A 25247-nucleotide genomic window follows, 5' to 3' on the forward strand; every position below is an offset into this window, starting at 1 on the left:
TCCATTTATGTAATAAGAACAGCATAAAAACTTCAAATAAAAGTTGGATTTGTGGGTTTCCATAGATACTACCCAAATATCTCAGGCTATTTACCAAGGCTATTCGTTACTCTTTACAGTCTGACAGTACAACCCTGGTGCTCAAAACACCAGTTACTTGTATCATAGAGAACAAAGAAATTGAGCTAGTGCCCAACTAGAAGCTTCACCTACTGACTAGTATCCATGGTACTAGAGACTTGCAAGCCAGTACCACCCAGTTACACACTCTGCAGTCTATGACACCGATCTGCCTTCAAGACAGACTGATGAACCATGACACAAGTGTAACAGAAGTAACCCACCAACTCCTGACTGGATGTAAAACCCAACCCACATGTAATACTGCTTAAGTAGCCAAAAACTGAGACTGTGTAGGTCATAGGATTATTCTCCTAAAGGAACAGCAGGAAATAATAAGAAGTAATTCCTAATGGCACACTGCTACACTCACAGATCAGTCAACCCTCATCAGAGAAACTTACTTCTTAAAGTAGGTGGGAATTAACACAGAGACCCACAATTGGACAATGTGTAGAAAGTGAGAGACTTTGGAGCAGTTGGCTCCCAATGTCTCCTCTCCTCAAGACTCAGAGAACTATGCAGAAGAGGAGGCAGAAAAAAATATAAGAGCAAAGATGGGGACATTGAAGAAATAGCATCTTCCAGAAACAGGACTGATACACATTAACTCAGAGACTGACAGCATGCACAAGGCCTGCACAAGTTCAACTGAGACAGAACCCCACACACTAAAGGAGAAGTAGACACAAAGCCCCACCCCAAACAGGACGTTATTTGGAATTGATACCCATTGGCAAAGGGAAAACTTAGTTGTCTCCAATAGTGTGCCACTGGGTATATTTCAACCACAGTCCACAGCAGGCCCCGCGCCCACGACAGAACAGACTCTGCACTGAGCGTGTGAGTGCTTTCTGTTCTGTATTTTCTGTCTTAGTGGTTTTTGTCTGTGTGGAGCTTCAGAGTTTTGGTTGTTTTGGTTTCTGAGAGAGAAAACATTAAGTTGGATAGGTAGAGAGGTAGGGAGGATCTGGAGGAGTTAAGGGATGAAAAGAATATGATCAAAATATAGTGTACATAAAATTATTTTTAAAATATTAAATCAGATAGTTTATTTTATTCATGATATGGCACTTTTGGCATTTTGTAATTGTATAAATTGTGCTTAACCTATTTTAACGTTACTTTTCTTTTAATCAAAGTCCTGATAAACTTATAACTAACATCTGATCTGTAATTCTCTATTGAGTCAAACCAACAGTTAAACCTTTATTCATCTCCCATTCAAAGAGGCAGCTAATTTTTAGTGAAAGGAAAACCAATCTTGAAGTCAAACATTCAGAATACATATATTTCATTTTGAACCAAAAACAGTCAATGAGGATCGCTACAAAATCATCCAAACTTATCCGGAAGTTTAGAAGAAGTGACTATAACAATTGTACCACCTAATGTTAGCCCAAAAGCCCCCCCCCCCCCCCGTTCATTAATTTATGTCTTTTTGTATATGTGATGATGCTATGTGCACATGTTCATGGGTGTGTATGTGAGTGTGCATTCATGCACAACTGTGGGGCTAACTCAGTGGCATTCCTCAGGAGGTGCCATCTACCTTTGTGAGATAGGGTTATCAGTGGCCTACAGCTCACTGAGTAGACTAGGCTGGCTGGCCAGAGAGCCCAAAGATCTGTCTCTGTCTCCCAGCACTGGGATTACAAGCATGCTACCATAGCCAGCTTTTTTCCATGAGTACTGGGGACTTAACTCAGGTCTTCATGTCTTCATGGCAAGAAATTTATACACTGATCTATTTCCCCAACCCCAACTTTAGCTCTTCCTGTCTAAAAGCAACATCATTATAAAAGTATTAGTGTTTTCCTTTGGAATAACTCTACCCTTAGGTCTTGGGAGGTTAGAGACACGCACCCCTACAGCTAGGAAGACTGTATATCAATTCAATTCACAGACCAGCTAAGTACACTTTTTACCTCTACCTGCATACCTTGCATGTCCTTAGACAATTATGCAGAGACATTTCCTCAGCGATAGTTCTGATCTACCTGAAATCTTCCTGCCCTAAGTGTTCTGATTTGTATGAATTTCTAGGATTTGTATGAATGTCTAAATCTCTTCTCCAAGAAGTCTCCTCCGTGGCTACCTAATCTAATACAGGTTTCCTGTCTCTATCACAGTCCCATATTTTATTACTTTTATTGCCAATATAACCATTCAAAAATTTGCCTAGTGCATTTGCTTACTTACTTATGAGTACAACCAACTTTACCGTCCCAGGAGAGCAAGCCTCACTGTATCCTCTCTATGGCCTCATGACTCTTCCTAGCTGTGCTGAGGTAATCAGGGAGACTGGGGAATGGTTCCAGCTCAGGGAGTGAGCCACGGGAAGAGACTCGTCTTTATCAGTGATCAGTTCAGAGAAATGTTTACACTTTCTCATAAGGCATTTGAGATCTCCCAACTCACTGCCTTTCCTTTTCAGAAGTGATGCCAATACCTGTCACAGACCTCTACATTCCTGACGAGCACTTGAGGGTTGGTAGAAAGCTGACCCTGCACTGTCCTGTTCTGATTTACTTCATCACCTCTGAATTACTCTTCAGATGCTGCAGGATAAGGATTGATTTTTAAACCAGATTAATTAAGCCATCTTCTATGTCTTGTTTTGATACTTAAAGATAAAAACACTGGAAACTCTTCAGTGTCTTTCGTTTCATGCAGAGGTAGCACCTACAGTCTGTGGGGTTTTCAGCAGGTCAAATGATATAAAGGCCAAATGTAAGCAAAATACTCAAATCAGAATGTTGCTGGTTTTGTTACTATTAAGCTTTCTATGACAAAACTGCATGTGATCTGTATTTGTAATTTCTCAAAAAGCATTCGTTTTAATAACTTACACCACAGTAACTCACTTACATTTTGGTCATCCATAAAGTAGCTTTTGGTTTTCTTTATCTCAAATTTGAAGATGATAAACCGGAGAAGTGGCAAGAATCAGGTCCTTTACAAAAGGCAGCTTGCCTTCTTTTCAAAGAGAGGTCATCTTGTTTGGACACCAGCTCTCAACTCTTCTAACGTAAACAACTTTCCCCATTCTACTCTTGCCTTCCTTCAACTAGTATTTTAATGTGACTTGATTTTACAATGAATTAAAATTAATACTATTCAATAGCTACTGTTGTGATCACAAAAAAGAAAAAGAGGCAAGAGAATATGTTCTGAGGCGGTGTGGGGAAAGGGAGTGCCTCAGTGGGCCCATGCAGAGGCATCCCTTCCCCATGAGGGACCAGACACACACCAGCATGGTATAGAACAGAGTTTATTCAGGGCATGGGGAGGGGAGTTAAGAAGGTAGTGGAGGCAGAGAAAGGCAGAGAGAAGGAGAGAGTAGAGAAGCAGAGGCCGGCCATGACCACATGGAGGGGGGGAGGGAGGAGAGCCCAAGAGGGAGCAAGAGAAGTGAGAGAGGTAAGGAGTAAGAGGGGAGGGAGGGGTGAGAGAGAGGAGGGGCTGAGCAGCCCTCTTTACAGCAGGCCAGGCCTACCTGACTGTTGCCAGATAACTGTGGGGTGGAGCTTAGACAGAATCCTAACAGCTACAACTACAAAGACATCTAAAATTAGGAAAACAAATGACGTGCTGTGGTTTCTACACTTTAAATAACACCCAACTTTTCTATGCCATGCCTATGAAGTAAAGTTAATGCAGAATATTAAACTAAGATCCTGACAGATCATTGGTTCACACTCGCTGTACCTCAACTGTGATATAAAATCTCAGGATGGCTCATCATTGGCTGGTAGGAGTTCTGAAGGAAATACAATCATCAGAGTTCTTAAAGCAAAATATGAGAATTATTATTATCAGAAAATTGTGTCAGCTGATGTTTCTCTTTTAAAAGGTTTCTCTTTGAGAATGGACCAGAGAGATTAAATATAGATGATAGAGAAACAGGTTTCATACAGGATGATACAGAAACAGATACTGCATTAGACCTGCTTAGGTCAGTTCAGATAAATTTCTGCTCTTGTGACTATCTGAAACAATGACTATCTCCACTATTGGGAATTCTTTAGCTACTCATCCATCAGTGCCTCCAATGAATCTAAAACCTTCATGAAACAACTCCCCTTGTTTTGTGGCCCTGACCCTGCTTTGCAGTACTGTCACACCATGTGTACCACCAACAGCTTGGGAAGGCAAGAACGGCTTCTGCTAAGAGACCGTGGTGGGCCGCCATCTTTCCCTTGTACCACCTTTAAAAGGTGTGTATAAGTGGTTTCAGTGTAGTACTCAAGTAACTCCCTATCATCCCATTAACTTGTGTCTTATACAAATAGCTCTATCTATATAAAATACAAACAAAATCCGATAAGCACTCTTAAAATGTGAATATTCTCAATTAATTTTTATTCAAAACTATTTTCCAAAATTAAAAAATACATCATCCCATTATCCCAAAGTTATTTAAGTCGATTTTTTTAAAAAAAAATATGTTCTTAATAAATGTAAACTTTTAGCCTAAGTTTACTAAGGATTAGCAGTTAGTACGCAATGTCAGTAGCACAGTGGTAGATAACAATCCCTGTATGCCGAACACCATTACTATGTATGTTTTACTGCATCTGCCTCAAAATACTTCCAAAGCTTAAAGCTGTAAGTAGGGCCCTAATCATGTGCTCCAACACTGATATAGTTATGATCTCCATGCTTCTTAGGAGAGTATAAATTCAAATTTTACTTGGAACTGGAAACTACAGGTCAGCCTCTACCTGGGCACCCAGCCCCTGCTCCAGAACTTGGTCTAATTTTAAACAAAACAATTCTGTCCTTTGGTAGCAACTGGAGATGTACGTCACATTTGGTATAGCTATATAGTCAAATTGAATGATCTTTCTCTTCACCCTGAATTGTTTTTATAAGCAAAGTGGCTTTGGGAGTATGAAAATAGACCTTCTATATTTTTGATACTTTATAGTATTTATAATACTATTTTTAAGAATTACAATAAATTTCTACATAAAATACTAAGACTTGTCAGACTTGGTGGCCCATGCCCTTAATTACAGCACTTGGGAAGCAGAGGCAGGTGGATCTCTGTGAGTTTGAGGCCAGCCTGGTCTACCTAGGAAGTTCCAAGCCAGCCAGGGCTACATGGTGAGATATTGTAATTCACTCACTATTCCCAATTTCTTTCTTTAGATTCATTCCTTTAAAAAATTAATAAAAATAAATAAATAAATAAAACAAAAAGCAAGGGGTTTTATTTTATTCTTTTCCTAAAATAAAAAGACATCAATCAAAAGAAACAAATCTTACTGCTAAAATGACATTTCAGATCCAAATTGCTTTGTATGGTGGAGGAAACCTGAAGCTGGGGGAGAGCGGGTGTCTCGTGCCCCTAAGGCGACCTCCACTGGCCTCAGAAGTCCTGTGTGTGGGAGGGCACCGGGGAAGAGCGCAGGCCTTGTCTGCACTGAGCCAGAATCTGACTCCCAGAACTGCCCTCCTCAAGAGTAAACTAGTAAGTCTTAAACTGTATCAACTGTTCATCAAACAAGTTTCTAAAGACATCTGTATTACTCACCTGCCTATTTCTTTCAGGAAAAAAGAAAGACATAATTTTTGCTTGGTAGGGATGCTTTAATGATGAGAGACCAGGTGACGGGCAGCAGATCCTGATCACTGAAAACTCAGACTCAGGAGCATTTAATTATTCCTCAGATGGCAGTACAATGTACTTGGAAGGAGCACATAGTAAATTTCATTTTGGAATTTTCATCCTCAAGAACCAACATCTAACATCAAAATTACTTTTTCAGTGCCCATGTCATAGCTTAATTCTATGTTCAGTAACTTCTTGATAAAAGTCACTGTTTGCTGTGTGTCTCACGGGCCATCCTCAATACCTAGCAAATTCTTCTTCAGTGTCCTAACAGAATGTTAGCAAATGAGAAGGTGTAGCTCAGTGTACACAGCCTGCCCAGCACCACATAAAAATGGGTGTGGTAATACACGCCCATAATTCTAGTACTGTCAGTTAGAGGCAGGAGGGTGAAAGTTGAAGGTCATCCTTGCTTCATAGGGAGTTTCAAGCTTGTCTGGGCTACATGAGACCCAACCTCAACCAATCAATCAATGTATCAATATTTATTGGCTTATCAGTATTTCTTTGGTAGTGTGGTTTAAACATATTTCACACAGAAACTGCTCACAACTATTATACATAAATTAAAATTGTCAGTAATCAAACAAAATGGAAAGTCTCAAAAGGCAAGGATTCTTCCTTATTTCAAGAGTCTAACTTCTAGCTCTAAACTCTCTGTGCCTGCTTCCACACCACATACTTGCAACCTGCCAATACTGAAAGCTATTAAGCCCAGGGATGCAGCAATGGTCAAGATTACATAGCTGACAAAATCCTGATGCTGTTCTGATTATGTAATACTGTTCCCTAAATTAGTGACACCCTATCCTAGACAGAGACGGTAAGCTGGTTTACTGAAAATGTATCTTTCAGTTTCGATGACAAGTGCTAAGGTTGGAGAAACCTCAGTTTAAAGCACAGCTCTCCTACTCTCTAGCATCTTGTCCCTGGGTAGCTACTTAAATCAGACAGGGACTCTGTTGTGTTATGTACAGAAGGAAAGAGAGCCACCTATCAGAATTCTTGGGAGAAGAAGACAGTGCTGGCATACATTGTGGCAAACACAACAGTTCCTTCTATGGATTCTTGTTCAGGATTCTTTTTTTTTTTTAAATAAAACCATGCTAAAGAATATAGAACTCAGGGCTGGAGAGATGGCTCAGTGGTTAAGAGCACTGACTGCTCTTCCCGAAGGTCCTGAGTTCAAATCCCAGCAACCACATGGTGGCTCACAACCATCTGTAATGAGATATGATGCCTTCTTCTGGTGTGTCTGAAGACAGATACAGTGTACTTACATATAATAATAAATAAATCTTTAAAAAAAAAAAAGAATATAGAACTCAACCTTGAATGTCCTTACAGTGAGAATTTTTCACACTGGAGTCCTTTGAGTCTGACATATCCATCACCAAGAAATTGGGACTTCCAATATTAGAAAACAGGGTTTTTAATGTTAAAAAAAAAAAAGCTTAATAGAAGAAATGTAAAGTATTGTCCCCTACTCAAAAGAAACACTGACTACACAATTATTTAATTACCGTCTTGGTCAGTGCTATAAAGGGAGTACTAAAGCCAGTGGCAATAATCTATCAGGATCAGAATTAAAATTTCTTTGCGAACAGCCCACCTTCCTCCAGGGTTATTCAATCACTCTCTCTAATTAAACCTTTTGCAAACCTCTGAGTAGGCTTAACCTGTTTGGTTTTTTTTGTTTTGTTTTGTTTTGTTTTTTTTGTAAAACAACAAAACACACTATTAGCCTGACCCTAACCAATTTTTATGTTCAGAATTACAAAACAAAATTTTAGAAATTGCACAAGTCACAGATTAATTTCAAATATGATATATAGTGACTTTTTTTCAATACAGGGTTTCTCTGTATAGCCCTGGCTGTCCTGGAACTCACTCTGTAGACCAGGCTGGCCTTGAACTCAGAAATCCGCCTGCCTCTGCCTCCCCAGTGCTGGGATTACAGGCGCGCACCGCCACTGCCCGGCATATAGAGACTTCTTACTGCAAGACACAGCAAAGTGAATGCAGGTGAGCGGCTGCCGGCTTTCCATTATGAGGCTGTGTGAGAAAATACACCCCAGATTATACAGCTAATGTTTACTTCACCTTTGCCACTATTCACAACTCACTCTGCAAAACTGTTTTATAAAAATGTATTCATACTTACTACTAAAAAGTATAAACTACTTGTGATTTTTAAGACTAGAACGGTCTTAAGTTGCTTACCAGAGAATTATTTATCCCTTGGCTAACTCTTAAAATCTGCCTCCTTCAAAATTAAAAACAAAAGTGTGTCACCATGCCTTTAATGGCAACTTTAAGTTTCCTATCTTCTGCAATCAGTACACCAATATCAGTAATCAAGAACAATAGTGATCAGATCAACTCTCCCATGACATTGATTCTATAAAAATAGGGTGTTCTTCAATGTTTGTCTTAGATCTGTTAGGAATCAATGCGGAGACATGAACTGAGCACATCCACTGTCGATTCAAGTGGCTTCGTCACCTGTCCAGTCCGCAAGGCAAAGCGAGTTAAGAACTCTACTGCCAATTGTAGTAAATGGAAGAAATACATTTAAATCAAACAGCACCATCTAGCAGAGCCCTCGTTACTTTGCTCCTAAGAGTGGATGTTACTTGATGTTCAGTTTGGCACATGAGAGTAAAAGTGGGAATTACTTGTTTTTGTGACAAAATCAGAATTAGAACTGGAAAGGACCACAACATACCAAATCTAACATCTTCTCTGTGCTGAAAATTAATTTTATTTTTGTTTTTTTAAAGTCATGAGACTATAGAATCCACTGGGCTGGATATCAGTTATTCATGGGAGTCCAGCTAAAATCCAAATACCACATTCTGTCAACCCCCAAGATTCTGTTTTCAATGCATCACAATTCCTTTCACTCCTCAACATGTGAAATCCAGGTATCTTATAAACATTAAAGCATCCTCCTCCAGATGTTTTTATCAGATAGATTACTGACAAATGATTAAGAAGCACACAGTAATTTTTAGAATTCCAAGTCCAGTAACTACAGTTTCTTAACCAAGCAATAAACACTGTATGGTTTTTTTTTTATATTCCTTGTCACAGCAAGATCTTTAAAATATCAGGGGTGAAGGGACCAACGGCATCTCTCCACTAATTTTGTTGATGTCGGTGTGTTTTGTTTTCCCACACCAAGGCCTGCCACCTCTAAATCCCATGAGAATTGTGTGTGTGTGTGTGTGTGTGTGTGTGTGTGTGTGTTGCTGCCAACACAAAGATTAGAACACGTTCCCCTCCCCGGGGCACAACAAACTTTCAAGGGGGGAACTCCGCAGCCTACACATTTTATTTACCAAGCTGTTTTTGTATGCAAGAGACCCGGAGTACCTCTGAGGACCTGCTCTCCCCCAGCCTGAGCCCCCTGAGCAAGACAGTACGTTCAAAGGCAAGGATAACCCTGACCCTCAGAGCAGACCCAGGCACAGGGAAATCAGTCTGAACATCTGCACATAGGGAAAGGGGGGAGAGTTCTTCCTTGGTGTCACAGTCGCTATTGCACTCATTTTAGTAACAACCAAATCGCCGTTACAAGTACACAAGGATAGCAGCCAACTAGCCTGCTTCTGCAGCGTGCCGCGACCGTGGCAGCCCGACCCTCCAACGACCTCCGGGTTCCCACCGAAGTTACCACCTGTATCCCCCCCCCCCCCCGCCCCCACGACCCAGCGGAGCGGCTTGTGCCCAGCATCTCTGCCACGGCCCCCGCGCCGACCCGCGCCGGGTCCACGCCGCGGGCAGCCCTCCTCGCGGCGCCGCCACGGCCCATGGGACCTGCCCTCCGCGCCCGCGGCCACCACCCCAGGGGACACGCCAAGTCTCAAAAAGTTCTGGGGCCGCCGCCGAGCCGGTGTGCAGCGAGCAAGAGGCAGGAGCGCTAAGCTCAGGCGGCCGACCCGGCGCGGGCCAGCACACACTCCCCCTCCGGGAACTCGGCGCTCCCACTCCCAAACTTCCCCCGCCGCCCCGGGCCCGCCCGCCCGCCAGCTCGGCCTGCGCCGGGAGAACCCGCGGACCCGCGTCTCTGCGCCCGCCCGGCCCACGCCCGCACTTGCCCTCCGCGCCCCGCGGGGCCCCGCTTCCGCCCGCCCGCCCGCCCGGCCCGCCGCCCTCTCCCCTCTCCACGCTCGCCCGCCCCCGCCGCGGCCCCGCCGGACCCCAGCCTCCCCGCAGCCCGCGTTCCCCAGGCCCGCCGCGCGCCGCGGCCCGGCCGTCCTGGACCACAGCTCCAAAGTTACTTTGCGAGGAGGTGAAGCCGCGGGTGGTTCCCCTCAACCACCCAAACAAGTTTCCATCCCCGCCGCCGCCGTCCCCCGCCACGCGTGTCCCTCTCGCCGCCCGCCGCCCGGGGGCTACTCGCCCGGGGGGCTCCCCCGTGGAGGCGGCCGTTCACCCCCCACCCCGGCCGAGCGCCCCCGCCCCGCGCCTCCCCCTGCAACCCACCCCCGGCTCCCCACGGCGGGGCGGCCGTGTGGCTGCGGTTCCCGGAGAGTGCGAGTGCGTGCGCGAGTGTGCGCGCGTGCGAAGGCGGAGGTGGCTGCGGCGCGGAGACACTCACTTCTCCCGGGCCTGGCTGTCGGACGGGACGGCGCTGCTGTTACTCTTGCCTTTGCCGTACATGCTTGTGCCGAGAGCAGCTCCCACTGTCACGCACCTGTCAACCCATCACAGCCTCCCCGGGAACAGCCCCGTCCCCATGGCGACCCACGCAGCCACCCCCACCATTGGCCGCCCCACGCCAGAGCTCCGCCCTCCTCGCCCTGGCAACGCGCGAGACTGACAGGCCTCCCCTCCCTCCGGCCTGCCCGAGCGCGCGGCGGCAGCTCGGCCTAAGCGGCAGTCTCCTCCCTCCTTCCCTCCCTCGCCGGCTCCCTCCCTCCCTCCCTCCTTCCCTCTCCGCCGCGCTCCCCCTCCCGCTCTCCTTCCCCCCTCCCCCTCCGAACCCGGGCGCTAGGGGGGAATTAGAAACTGCTCTAGAAGGATTTTAAACAACTGGCTGTTCCCTCCGCCGCCGCCCCGCCCCCCGCGCCGCCCGCGCCCGGCTCCTCACTGGAGAGAAGGCGCGGGGAGGAGGGGAAAGTGCGGCCTGGAGTGCCTGGCAGCGACTGCGGAACGGGAGTCGCGGCGGCCCCAGACTTCGGGGCGCCCTGCGAGTCCACGGACCCGCGGCCCCGGCCCCGGGGTCCCGCCAACCTCCTCTCCCGCTCCTCCCAGGCCAGGCACCCCGCGTCAGCACCCGCGGTTGATCTCAGCCCTCCTGTCTCGGGTGTCGCCCCAATCCCGTTCCCGGAGGGCCAGCAGGCCGGGGACGCCCGCTCTGAACCTTCGACCTTCTGGCTCAAGGACTGGGCGAACCTCCGTCTTTGCCCCGGGAGGCACTGTGCCTCCCATTCGGGGTTCCCAGGGAGGTGCTGTCTCCATCTCTGAGGTCGAGCCCTGCATCCCAAAGGAGCACCCTCCCTAGTGTCAGCCTCCTGTCTAAGAGGGGAGCACACCCCCAAAGAGGTCAAGACACCGACTCCTGGGACCCTAATGGCCCAAGGCCTTGGCCCCTTCCTCTCCCGGACTCTGCACTGATCTACAGCAGACCCGGAGCCCAGGCATTCTCCACTCGGCCTGTTTTAGTAGTTTGGATGGGCAATGTCATTTCAGTTTGACCCTTGGACTGGAAAGATTCAGAGAAGGCCCTGAAAGACATCTCTGTATTTGCCCAGCAGAATAGGCCTCAGAGCTCGAGGTGTGCAGAGCTGTGCCCAAGCTGGAAACTCCCCGAGAATATTTTTGGATCCAAATCCCTAATCTCATTTCAGTGAATGCGCAAAAGTTTCTCAAGACACACGCAACCTGGTTTCTGATAGACTCCATCCTTTATTTTGTTAAAGATCCTTGGCTGTAAAATCAGACAGAGTAGAAATCGGGTTGAGAGAAGAGATGATCTTCGAATGGGAGGTGACAGGATAAGAGAGGTGCCGTTGGGGTAGGACACTGAGACCTCAGAACAGGATGAACAGAGGAGGAGGAACCGTTATGCTAAAGAAAAGAAATAGCATTCAAATGAGGAAGCAAACCTTTCTATTGCGCCCAGCTATAAGCATTTAGCAGTAGGATCATAAACATGCATATGGAGATGCAGAGATGGAAAGGAAAGAAATGGAGTTTGTGAGTTCTGATAGCAAGTGACAGAAATAAAACAGCAGAAGGTTAAGGAAGGGCAGTGAGTGAGAGAATCAAAACGGGCTGGCAACAGAACATCAATCAAAGATGGGGAAATGAAGAGGACGGACTTCCACTGTGGTTGAGGGAAACGAAGGGGGAAAGTAAACTAAAACAGGGAAAAAGAATAGAAGAAACAGTTCAATGGAGGAGGCATGAACACGACAGAAATAACAGGGCAGACATGGATGTTAAAAATATACATTTTTATAGAATAGGCAATAATTAAGCCAATAAAAGAAGAGAGTATAAAGAAAGTATACAAGGTGACATTGGCTTAACTAGATTAATTCCAAAGAGAAATAATTTGCTATCTCAAACTATAATTTTCCTTTTATGTTTTAAATGACCCACAGTGGTAGCTGAGCTACAGATTGCATGTTCTCCCCTCTCCCTTCTGGTTCTAATAACCTGCAGGGATTTGGTGCTTGGAACATTATATTCATGGACTGTGGAGACCTGGAAGAAATGGGTCTGGCCAAGCCAGCAATCCTCTCTTCCAAAACAAAACAAAACAAAACAAAAAAACAAAAACTTGCTAAAATGCTCAAATATGTATCATGTTGTTACCATTCACAAACGTTACCTCCAAGGCTAGCCTTGTGAGCTGCTATCCCTTTATCTTCTGTTAACTTTAACCCAGAAAATGTTTACCATCTTAAGGCTCTGGGCCACTCGTGGAACACTGCGTGTGTGACAGTGCTCAGAATACTGTCAAGCAAGAGACCTCTGGCAACTGCTGAACTACTTCCAGGTCCACAACGGAGTCAGAAATGTTTTGGTTTTTTTTTTTCTACCAAAGGTTAACCTCCTCACAAGGACCAATATTTCCTGACCTTCTCTCTTCTGCTTCATACCAGTTAGACAATCGAGTCAGAGTGTATGTAAATCAAGCACCCACTGATGGAATGAGATACAGTCACCACCTGCTGTGAGAGATAAAAGATGGAAACCAGCTAGGCCAGGTGTACTGCTACTTAGTAGGACGTGGGGGGTGGGGGAGCACCAGATACCCTTTGGAGAGAGGGGGGAGGAGGAGGAGAAAGAAGAAGGAGGATGAAGAGAAGGAGGAGGAAGAGGAGGAGGAGAAAGAAGAAGGAGGAGGAAGAGGAGGAGGAGGAAGAAGAAGGAGGAGGAGGAGGAACGGGAGGGAGGGAAGGAGAGAGGGAGGGAGGGAGGGAGGGAAAGAGGGAGATTGCCTGGCCAAGTAACTTTCACTTTGCAAGTGTTTCTTTGTGTGACAAGATGCTCACCCTTTTCCTACACCTGGAAAAGGGAATAATTCCCATTGAAACCAAAAATGGACTTTGTGCTGTCAAAACAAAACACTGAGCCATTATTCTTAAACTGATGCTGAGATTCTCCTGCCTGTGTTTGTTTGCCTACAGAATGACCAATCAACATTGAGTGGGACCCAAGCACTTACGAGTTCTAGCTTCCAAGTGGTTCTGACCTGTAACCAGGGCTGCTTGCTGTAGATGGCCACTCCGATCTTAAAGCAAGTCTGTTGTGGATGACCCTCCTCCCGTCAGTTATCTTTCTTATGCACTTGACTGTCTACCTCTAGGCCAACAGTCATTAACAGGATGGCAGTGTATGGTCATAGGTGTTGTGTTCTGATAACACAGGACCACAAAGAGTCGCAGCTTGCCCTGATGTGTCCTAAAGAGAAAAGAAAACGAAGAAGGAAAAGTGGAGAAACTATTTGCTTTCTATTACTGTAATGTATTCATGTGATTGTTTTTTTCACCAAATTTGTTACATTAGAAAGTCCTGTGGGTAATGGCATATTTTCTGATATTTAAACTAAATAACAGATCTTCTCAATAAAGATATAGGATTCAGAACAATTTGGTCTTTATTCTGGAAAGAATAAAATGTTAAAAGGTCTTAGTTCAGAACTTGCCAAATTAATGCCTGAGTCACCGCTGCAGGGGTGAGAGCATCCACAAAATGAAGTGACTTTTATATGAACGTGTGCCTATCCATGGTGACCTTGACGCTAAGTAACCAAATCAGTTATCATTCGAACTCTCAGCAGCTACCTGAGCCTCCTGTACTGCTTCTCTCTTCATGTTTACACATGTAAATAAAATGCTTCTTCGGCCTTGTTCAGATTATTTTGAGTACAAAGAGTGTTCTTTGCACCCGTACCTCTTGGGACCAATATTGTAATTAATGAGCTTGGAAACACATATTCAGAGCCAAATTTGAGATCCCAGACACAGGGTTGAAGATCAGGTGTCTTGTTCTCACTTTTAAGAAGAGAAGGAAGAGATTGAAAATTGTAATGACATTGTAATGTAAAGAATCATGATACATTTTGAAAGATTTCTTTTTAACCCCATAAGTGGTTGATTAATTGCAGGAAACTTGAATTTGAATAGGGAATACTGCCTGGCTTAGTCACCAACAATGGGGCCTTTACACTTGCAGATAATTTTTATTCTTTCTCATTTCAGACATAGAACATCAGTGGTGATCATTTGGTCTCTGCCCGCATTCTATTTTGTTTGAGCACATTGGCACAATTTTCTATTCTGGAAGCTGAATCTTATTCTAGGAAGCCTTCATCATTTTAAAACAGGCACCCCTGTTTCTACTTTACATTGACTCTAGAAAGCTCTCATGCCAGTGTGCTCCCTAAGACAGTAAGGTTAATTGTGCCTCCGGTTCTCAACCCACAGAACCCCAGGAAGGATTTCCTTGTGTCATAGAGAAAGAACAAAGAGATTACCTCTTTACCTTTAAATGCAACTGATAGCGAATTTATGTACATTGTGTAAAACACTTAGCATGTTAACTTAAAAAATTAACATTGAAAATAGAAAAGCAAAAGCATTGTAACAATGAAGCTGAAATTGGGGGCAGGCTATTTTTCCAAAGGACAAAACTGTTCTTTTTTTTTTCCTCTTTAGAAACCAGTGTATAAAAATAACTCAGTTGTGCTCCCATCTTTTTCTATCACAAACATTTAATGTGTTCATTAGTACTCACTATTTAGTAAACTAGATTTTAATAACCTGTTTTCTAAACTGAGTAAACCGAGTCCTGACAAAAAGTTGTTAGAGTGATCTAGTAAACTAAACAAACAAAACTAACTCCAATAAGAGAACCCATGTTCCTGGCTGAGTGTTCCCAGACCACAAAGCCACACCTCTTTCTCTTCGAAGTGACTATTCCACAGAGGAATGTGAGGACCAGACGCTGAGATTTTTTGGGGGGGGGGGTTGGGGGGAGGGTCACTCAAACTACCTTATGAAAGTTCACTCCGGGGCAATAGACCAGCAGGCTGGGATTCACTAAATATTCAGATGCCATAGACCACAGTGCCATGGGGTGCCAGGGGTGTGGAGTGTGGAGGGGGTTTGCAGAAGAGAATCTGCAACTTCAATACTGTGCAAATTCAGTTCTGCAGACCAGAATGAGATGAACAGGGCCTCCAATTAGTATTTCACACACTGATGGTGGTTTAACATTTGTTAATCTGAGGCAATGACTGTTTACTTAACCTATTGCTCTGGATTTTTAAAATTCCAATTTAACATAGTCATAAACACTGACCGGTGGGCTTGGAGGGAGAGTTCAGATCTAACAGCTCCAACAATTCCACTCTAAAAACTTAGTCTTTCTCTTTTTAAAAATATTTGTAGATACCATAGGTGCTGGATACTGCTGGAGCTGCAGTTACAGGCAGCTCTGACCCTGACATGGGTGCTAGCAACTGAATTTGGATTCTTTCCAAGAATGATACCTGTTCCTAACCACTGAGCCATCTCTGAAGCCCTTGCGTGGTCTTTCCTTAATATCAGCAAGCATCTGAAATCTAGTAACTTGGAATAAAATTATCTTGATATAAAACTTTACAGATAGCCTGAAGTTGAAGGGAAAAAATTTTTAATTAAAATCTGTACTACCATGTATGGCAATTTCATACACTTTAGCACATTCTGCAAAACAATTTCCAAGTGTTACAGTGTTCACTAGCTGGAGTTTGTCATTAAACGTTGGGAGTATATAATAGTAAGTGTGCCAAAGAGTGTCCTTGATTCGATGATGTAATGGCATTGTTTTTAGTGTATTCCTAAGTCTTCACAATAATCTTTTACCTAGTAGGGTTATGCCAAGAGTATGTCTTTACAGACTCACAGCTCTCAAAAGCCCCAGTATCAGGAGGTCGGCTGTGCCACTCTCCAGACAGTGTGCTCCCTTCTGTTGGAAATGGAAATACGTGGGTTGTGGCAAATTATTTTCACCCTAGTAGGTAGTAGATCTTACCTCTTAGTTATAGCTGAAGAACAAGACGCTATACCAATCAAATGGTTTACCATTGCCTACCATGAGCAATCTTATTTTAGCTAGTTATGCTTGCCAGAGATCTAGAGAGCACTTAAATACTATACCTAGGGGTTCTCAAACAAGTGTGTGAAGAGCTGCGGACTTAGCTCAGTAGGTAGAATGTTGGCTTGACATGCAGTCCCGACTTCGATTCCCAGCACTGCACAAAACAGCTATGGTGGCACATGTCTATAGTCCTGGAACTCGGGAATTGGAGGCGGGAAAGCCAGTAGCTCAAGGCAGTCTTCAGCTACATATCCAGGCCAGGTATATGCTCCATTTTCCTTCCACCTCCGCTTCAGTCTGCTCCCTCCTTCCTCTCCTCCTTCACCAGTGGAAGCACACGGCCTGGAGAAGCCGCAAGTTCTAAGGGGCCTCATAGCTGGGGAATAGAGTAGTGTAGTGGGAGATCTGCCCAAACTAGGCGCACGGCTTGTGTTCATATTACTTGAATTGTGTTTTCCTTATCTGGCTTGGAGATTTATCGCAGGTGGGACAGGGGTGCTCCTTGCCATTTGGAACTGAAGCATAGACGTTAGCAGGGCAAACACCTGAGAGCTACTTCCAGGTTCTTAAGAGTCACACTGGTTATGGTTAGAGGACCTAGGTTAAGAAAGTAAGATGGTTAAGAAAGGATACATTTCCATCAAGGATTTCCCCAATTTCTATGTTGTTCTTCTCTAAAACCTTAGAAATTCTTGGTTCTTTGAGGAGAAACTTACCGTTGTGAATACTGTTTTAGAGTTCATGCTGTTTGTCCTTTCTAGGTGAAGGGTAGTTTTTGACAAGGACTCTAGCTTCTGGGATAATCTTTGATCTTGATCCTGAAGTGCGGAGAAGTTAGAGAATACTGTTGTGCTCTGTTTCTCATGGTTTGTCAGTCTGGTCCTGTTTCCAGAAGCAAGATAAACAACATTGTGGTGAGGAAAGTACCTGATCTAGGAAGGCGTGTGGTCTTCTCTTCGGAGAAGGAAGAGCCCAGGTCAGAGCTTTTCTCCCTACCACTCTTCTGGAAGCATCAAGTCCAGACCTCAACCCCCTCTTACTGCTTCCTTCTGTTTCCCCTTGTGTTCAGAATGGTTTGGCCAAAGACTTATATCCTTTTAGGAGATGCCAGCTCTGTTGTATAGTTAGGCTTTTCTTCAAGGAAGTGTTCGTCACTTCTAGCACAAGGAAATATATGGTACAGTGTTACCTCAGAAAACTTGGTAAATTTTAGAGAGCTTGCTTTGCCACAGGATGTGAGAAGAACGGGACTTTAATCTCAGCTCAGCTTCCAATCAGGACATAGTCCGAGACCACACTAAGCACAGCCTCTACCCCTCTGCCCTTTCCTTCCCCTATCTGTTTCCTTCAGTTATTTCTCCTCTTTTTTCTTTTTTCCTTCTAACTCTTGGAAAATGGATAAAATGTAAAAGAAATAAGGAGCTTTAGTGGGACTATGCTACACTGGAAACCTCTATTTTTTGTAAGCCAAAGCAGTTAGATTTCTAAAAGCACCCTATGGTTCAAAAATGTAAGAAATTCCATTCTTGTATCCCATACTGCAGATTCATATGTTAATGCAAACATTTTCAGTATGCCAGTATATCTATCTACTGAATAGTTCACTTAATTCTCCTAGCAACTTTCAGGTAGGTTTTTGTTTGTTTGTTCGTTCATGTTTTGTTTTATTTGAGACACTCTCTCACATAGCTTAGACTGAACCCATACTCAATATGTAGCCAAGGATGACCTTGAACTTCTGATCCAGAAGTAGATGCCAATACCAAAGGGCTAAGATGGCAGGGGTACACAGCACTCTTGCCAAGTTTATGTATTACTAAGTTCAAACAGCAGAGCTTCGTGCATGCTAGGAAGGTACTCTGCCAAGTAAACTGCATCCCCCTGGATGTAGTTATTATTTTTGTGATAGTCTTTCATACACTTGTGAAGTCTACCCATATTGCCTTATCATGATCTGTCAGGAATCTGTCACACAGACCATGACAATCACCCTTGTCTGTAACATTTAGTCCACTGTGTATCCACAGCTTCTGGACGGGCAAGCGTCTCTGAATTCAGGTTAGGTGAAGAGCAGAATGCATAAGCTGTTGCTTCAGTGTTGTAGGTTGGTGTGTACTGGGCTCTTGAAGTTAAGTCCTCTGGTCGGGCAAGGATTCTGAGTCACTCTGCTTCCTTAGAGCCTCTCCTTCACAGGCTTCTCATTGCTTCTCATTTTTACTTCTTTGAAGGATACACTATGGCTTGCTATAAGATACTGAGCGGAGAAATGATTGACAGCTGTCTTTCTTTTTCCCTGTTTAAAAGAGATGCATTTCTTCCTTTACTAAATGAACCAGTTGACTCTCCTCTCCACTCTATCTTGTTTGTTCCTTGTTCAGTTGATCAGATATACATCTGTGTGCCTGTACAGCCCATGGTACAGAAAACCTGAATATGGCGGTCTTCAGTTCACACCCCACTTAGGAGAAGAAAAAGCTGGGTATCTCTCTGTCCATTTATTCATCAAATAATTGTCAATACACACCCTTCCTCGGGGGACTGGTAAATACAAAATCAAAGACCAGCAGGCTGCAATCTTCCCTGTAGGACTTGCGTTGTTTAGCTGTCTGCTTCTGTCTGGTTTTCTTTTCCTCTTGGCCTTTGGTTACTTTTCCTCCTTCTCTTGTTTTTATGGCTTCACTTCCTCCTTCTATTGTTATAGCTGTCTTTTTTCCTCTCATCACATTTCCTGTTGCCTCTCCAGCTCAGTGGGGCCCCATCCAACTCACACACTGTCTGGCCTCAGACTCATTTTGGTCTCAAAGGAGAACAATCTTGGGCCAAATAATCCCAGTCCCCAGGGAACCCACAGAAAGATTCTAGAGACTAAGTACCCCAAAGTTTTCCTCTTATTGATTTTGTCCTAGAATGAATCCAAGGATGCGTAATTAGGGAGAGAAAAAATATTCATCCAAGTATCCTGCTGGACCCAGACCATTCTGAACTCTGACAACACCGACGACATCCATCAAATCAAACAATGAAATCAACTTTGGTTACTTAGCATAATAAACTTGTAATACTCTATTAGCGAAGGGATCAATGTCTCCTGTCTTGGAAATAAACATCAGAGCTTGGCCTCAACATTTAGGTAACAGCAGAGTCCATTATTTTGTGGCAACATTCGATTAGATTGACATCAAGACAGATTTATTAAAATAATAAATAGTACATGATTTTCAGCCTTTCATTTCCAAACCTCACCACTGCCCTTGCCAAGGTGATCTGAAACCTGTCATCTATCTTTTACTTATTATCGATGACCTTTGTTATTGCGTTTTTGTTATCTGGCAGCTTGTATGCCAAGCAATTTTTAAAATTAATTTATAAGATGGAAATTTTAAGTTATTTTCCAAGAACAACATGAGTAATAAGGAAAAGGAGTACCAGAGAGTTAAGGGTTGGGGTGTTTACCTGGCTCCTCTGTGAGCATGGATTACTTCAGATGTGCTTCTCAGAGTCCGGTTGTGGCTGACTGCAGTGTTTGCTTCCTGCTTTCCTTTCCTGGTTCCAGCCCCAGGGCCTTTGCCCTAACTGTTTCCTTTGCCTGGAATGTGTTCCCCTCTGCTTCTTCTCATTATTCAAGACTTCTGGAATGTTAATTCCACAGATATATTCTCTGAGAGTCCCTAAAAGATGCTTAATCACACATCCTCAGTCATCCCGTGATCTGTTTTCATCTCTTTATAGTCAGGCACACATGATCTAGGACAGCATCTAGTATACAAGGGCACTCAATTGATAAGTATGCGTAAGCTGAATGAATGATTCTAAACATCCTAGCTCTTTTACATGTTTCCAACAATCATCCCGGCCCTTTACCTACTCTTACAGACCAGCGCTTTTTACATTCTTAGGAAGAAGAAAAAATGGACGGAAAATATCAGCACCTGCTTAGATGTTAAAGCTTCTGACTCGAATTCATTGTTCCAGTATTCAAACGGATTTAGCAGATTTCGGGGGACCAGGACATATGAGAGGAAACTATTCCTCCTCTTTTCTGTCACAGATTTACCTTGCTTGGAGTTCCAAGGGACTCGGTGCTGCTGACAATAAGGAAACAAACGGCACACGTCAGCAGATATTTTTAGTAATACGTTTTCATCATGACTCTCTCCTCCATAGAGAGGACACTGCTAATAGGCCAGTGTCCTCTTCCCTCAGAGTTTATTCAGGCCAACCTCCCGGTGCCTGTAGCCCCTGGCAGATTGCAGTTATGGGTGCGTTTCTACCTCCTCTCCTAGTACATGAACTTGCAAATACCTATGCATTCCCAGATATTACAGTGTCCCAAAAGCCGGGCGCACCATGGAGAAGACAAGTCCCGGTTTCCAAGCACCGCAATTCCTACTTCAATTTGTCCTTTGCTTTGGGGGAGGCTCTTTGCTAATGCTTTTGGAATTTAATTATAGCTCCATTTGCTGAACCACATCAACATGGATTTGGATACCCTTGCTCCATCAGTTTTCAGCTGTATGCTCTTATGCAAGTCTCTAAACCTCTCTGTGCCTCAGTTTCACCAACTGCAAACCAAGATGATCCTACTAAATATGTATTAAGGTTGTTCTGAGGCCATCTTGCAATTGCTTATACTGGGTTTGGCCCGGAGCTTGGTACATTCTGACTGTTTGATAAATAGCTGTAACTATTTCTTCCTCTGTAGAGCTGGTCATAACCTATAGGGTCTGTAACCACACATGGCCAGATTGATCCACTTGTCCAGACTGCCCTGCTCTGAGCTTCAGCTCCTTTGGAAACATTCCATTCTCATCTCGTGCAACCTGTAATGGGGGGGGGAGGAGAGAGGAGAAAGAGAGAGAGGAGAGAGAGAGAGAGAGAGAGAGAGAGAGAGAGAGAGAGAGAGAGAGAGAGAGAGAGGAGAAAGAGGAGAGAAGAGAGAGAGAGGAGAGAGAGAAGAGAGAGGAGAGAGAGAAGAGAGAGGAGAGAGAGAGGAGAGAGGAGAGAAGAGAGGAGAGAGAGGAGAGAAGAGAGAGGAAAGAGAGAGGAGAGAGAGAGGAGAGAGAGGGGGGAGAGAGAGAGGAGAGAGAGAGGAGAGAAGAGAGGAGAGAGAGGAGAGAAGAGAGGAGAGAGAGGAGAGAAGAGAGAGAGAGGAAAGAGAGAAGAGAGAGAGGGGAGAGAGAGAGAGAGAGAGAGAGAGAGAGAGAGAGAGAGAGAGAAAGAAAGAGAGAGAGGAGTCATTGCATTTTACTTAACTGAGTTTTCATGAACTCTCAGCCAACTGAAACAGAAGAGCAGGGACTGATATTCGCCAGCAGTGCCCAAGATGTCGATTCTGCCTCTACTCACTGGCTCTTTTTCAAAATGCAGCCAATGGTGAATGCAACACCAAATTCAACAGCTTTTTTTCCTGGTAGCAGTTGTTCACTGTAATGACATCGTTTTGAATTTCACCGGCTCCTGGATGATAGTGAGAATCGTGATGTCATCTAGTCACATCTGCAAAGAGGGAGTTGCCAAAATGTCTGGTCTGGATTCCAACGAAGAAATTCTTTCTTATCTTTGGCTAGACATACTTCCCTCTCTGAATCAGCTACAGCAGTCGGGGGAACATCAGTCTGGGAAACCTACCAGTGCTCCTGCTCATAATAAGCGGACCTACACTTCAAGACAGTAGTCAAGTAATCCTCTCCTCCCAAAAGAACAATCAAAATATTCATTTGCATAGCTAATATTACAACAGCATAGGCAGCCAGGCAAAGTTGCTCTCCTGTGAATAGCACTAACTTATAGTTCGTGGCATAACTGACCACTCCACAGTGGAACAAAACCAGATCTCCAGACTCCTGGTCAATGAACATTTCAGCTTTTGTTATTGTTGTTGTTGTTGTTGTTGTTGTTGTTGTTGTTGTTGTTACTGCTAATTGGAACACTCAACAAATATGCATTTAATACTTGTTGTGTGCAACATTGAGCTATATGGTATTTTGTTAAGCAGTAGAAAGGATACAGAAGTCTGTAAGAAATAGTCACTGCTGTAAAGAAACATAGAGAAAGGTACAAATCTGTACTGAGTACCCATCATGACTGGGCACTAAAATAAATGTGGACAGTATACACAATAAGTTTTCTGTCTTTGTGGAACTGAGTCTAAAAAGAACTACATCTTACATTCAGTATAATTATGTAAGTACTGTGATGACATTAGTGACACTGCGTACTCTAGGGCGTGAAGGAATGCCTTTTTTTTTTCTTAGAACCTATTCAGTGCTTGAATAGAGCCTTAAAGGAAAAATAATGCTGATCTGATATTAAATAAGTGGGGGAAACGTTTCAAGCAAAGGAGAAGTGACTGCAGAAGCAGGAGAGACAATGCATGTTCAAAATTGCACCAGAAGTGGGGTGATCAAGAGCTAGTCCTGGAGATAAAACCAGAGAGGAAGGAAAAACAGCTTTGGGAAAAATTAACCACAAGGACCATGGGAACACCAACTTTTCAATCCCTGAAGAGTTTTGAAGGTAGCAACAGTAGATTTTTAAGCAGGAATGTCCTGACTAGGTTTAAAGTTTTAAAAATTAGTTTGAAAACTACGTGAATGAGCCATAGAAGGAAGACACAGGAAAACATAGACATAGAAGGGAAAGTAGTCAGAGATCTGTTTGCACACTGGTGAGGGAGCAACCTGGAAGGGGAGTGAGAAATGAGAAAATGAAGGATCCTACTCTAGCGAAAGGGGTTATAAAGGGCAAAGATTAGGCAACCACCTCTTTCCTTTAATTATACTTAAATATTTTTATTCATTGTTTATTGCTGAGTGTGTGTGTGTGTGTGTGTGTGTGTGTGTATTGTGTGCACATGCACTCGTGTGCATCTGTGTGCTTTACTACATAGCACACACATAAAAGTCTCAAGATGAGTTTTCAGGACTGGGCTCTTGTCCATCCTGTGGGTGTCTGGGGCAGAGTTCCCAGGCTGTCCAACTTGGCGGCAAGCACCTTAAGCCACAGAGTCATCCCATTTGCTCTTATTCCACAGCCTCATTCTCAAAGATTAATCACCAGTAGATTTTTTTCACAAGCGATGAGTTTAGTTTTGTTGAGTATATGCATTATTTAGCTGTTAATTATTTTATGTGAAAGAACCAAGTGTAGTTTACAGAATTCATCCTATTAACAACCCAAAACAAGGAAATCAACATTCTACTCTTTAATCTTTTAATGTGCAAGGAGCTTTCTGCAACTTTTCCCTGAAACAAACACCAAAGAAATGAAAACAAATCAAAAATTGACACAGGGACCAAACAAGAAAGAATCGTATTTGGAAAAAAAAAATCCAAGACAAGACAGGGAGTCTTCCAAAGTTCTGACTTAACTCTTTCAAATCTTGATTGTAAAAGTTTCCAGCTCCTTTGCTACCTACCTCTGATTTGAGTTAGCTTCTCTGAATGCATTGTGTCGAGTTTAGGGTACAAGATGTTCCTGGGGGATCTTCCTTGGAACAGGAAGGTCACGGAAGCAGAACTGGACAGAGAAGGAAAGTGCAGTATAAACCGGACAGAGACTAAGCCAATCTGCCAGGTGTCTCTGTAGTACCTAGCATCCACTGAGGACCCTGATCTTGCCACAACTGCCTGCTTACCCAGACTCACTTATTAGATGTAAGATCTGCAGAGCCAAGTGTGATCTGTGCAGACATAATGCTTAGCAGCTGAAGCAGCCCCTGGGAAGGTGTTACTCCCTAGCACCTTAGAGGCTCCTTAAAAGGGGGTCTCTGTCTCCCACATCCACACACCCCTGCTTCCATGGATCTCAAAGATAGAACCAGGCTATATTCCTGGCCTTGGGAGAACTAAATCTAGATTGTTCTAGCCAGATGGCTTTATCTCCTATACTTAGAAGTGCTATTTTAGAACTGTAGAAACATAAAAATCATGTTGAGAAATGAATTCAAAATCAAGTTTAAAATAATTTACTACTAATAAGATTCTAGTGGACATTAAAAGAGGAAAACAAAGAAGTTAATGTTGATATGAGGATATTGTTCTCTTACATTTCTATATAATAGAAAAGGCAGAATTGACACTAAATGTAAAGCAGTCCTGCAGCTAGAAGGAACATTATAATGGGATTTAGAAAATTTCTAAAGTATAGGGAAAAAAAATCCTAAAACTTTAAAAATTTTTTCAAATCACTAGTAACTGAACTATAGTACAGAACAACATGTTATCTTGTCAAAATTACTATGCAACATGATGAAATGGGAAATAACTTTTAAAACTACTAGGACAAAGAAAGAGTGTCCCACTCCAGTTTAGAATTTCAGTCTACTGCCGCATCCTAGCAGAGCTAGGCAAAGGCACCGAAGACCTTGACATGTGATTCCTGTAACTGGTGCTATGTACTGACCTCATGGATTCCTCAACCCTCCAACTGTCCCTGTTGTTCAAACTCATTGATTTAGACTCCATAAATTTGTAATGCAATGATAATAGATGTAGTGTGCCCTTCAGCCGAGAAAACACTTGATAGCGATTCCTCTGAAAACAGCAGTCTGTCCTACAAAGGAAGAGCTCACTAATCTACAACCATATCTTCAAATTTAAGGTCCAGAAGCTATTTCAACAGTGTCAAGGGTGGACACAATTCATTACCATAGGTTAATAATGACTTCCATATTTTTTCTATTAACATATTTTTAAGTGATTGATATATTTCAAGTTGGGGCAGAAAATAATAAAACAGGGTTCACTCTTAAGAACTTACTAGTTACTGGTGTGTGTATGTGTGTGTGTGTGTGTGTGCAATCTGGTGTGTGCAGGTCAGAGGTTAACACTGGGTGTCTTCGTCTATGGCTCTCCATTTTCAGAGACAAAGTCTCTCCCTAAATCTGGATCTTACAAATTTG

General features: G+C 43.5%; 1 protein-coding gene and 1 long non-coding RNA gene across 7 annotated transcripts in view; both read right to left on the bottom strand.

Moving 5' to 3' along the window:
• Window positions 1-10497, bottom strand: part of Ssbp2 (single stranded DNA binding protein 2) — a 276405-nt gene extending 265908 nt beyond the window's left edge. For 5 of the 6 annotated variants that reach the window (XM_052160012.1, XM_052160014.1, XM_052160010.1 and 2 more), the window contains exon 1: window positions 10347-10496. In XM_052160012.1, the coding sequence (XP_052015972.1) occupies window positions 10347-10408 (62 nt within the window). In that variant the 5' untranslated portion in view covers window positions 10409-10496. Of the gene's footprint in view, window positions 1-10346 lie in introns of all 6 variants that reach the window. The other variant, XM_052160011.1, reaches the window with a different exon arrangement.
• A 3339-nt stretch (window positions 10498-13836) lies between these two features.
• LOC127667002 (uncharacterized) lies at window positions 13837-21832 on the bottom strand. Its single transcript, XR_007973764.1, has 5 exons — window positions 21599-21832; window positions 20275-20427; window positions 19799-19974; window positions 17062-17227; window positions 13837-16942 (listed from the first exon to the last, which is right to left on the bottom strand). It is a non-coding gene; the product is annotated as an uncharacterized LOC127667002 (long non-coding RNA).
• Between the last annotated feature and the right edge of the window lie 3415 nt (window positions 21833-25247).

Source organism: Apodemus sylvaticus, chromosome 16 (genome assembly GCF_947179515.1).
Source record: "Apodemus sylvaticus chromosome 16, mApoSyl1.1, whole genome shotgun sequence".
Classification (NCBI taxonomy): domain Eukaryota; kingdom Metazoa; phylum Chordata; class Mammalia; order Rodentia; family Muridae; genus Apodemus; species Apodemus sylvaticus.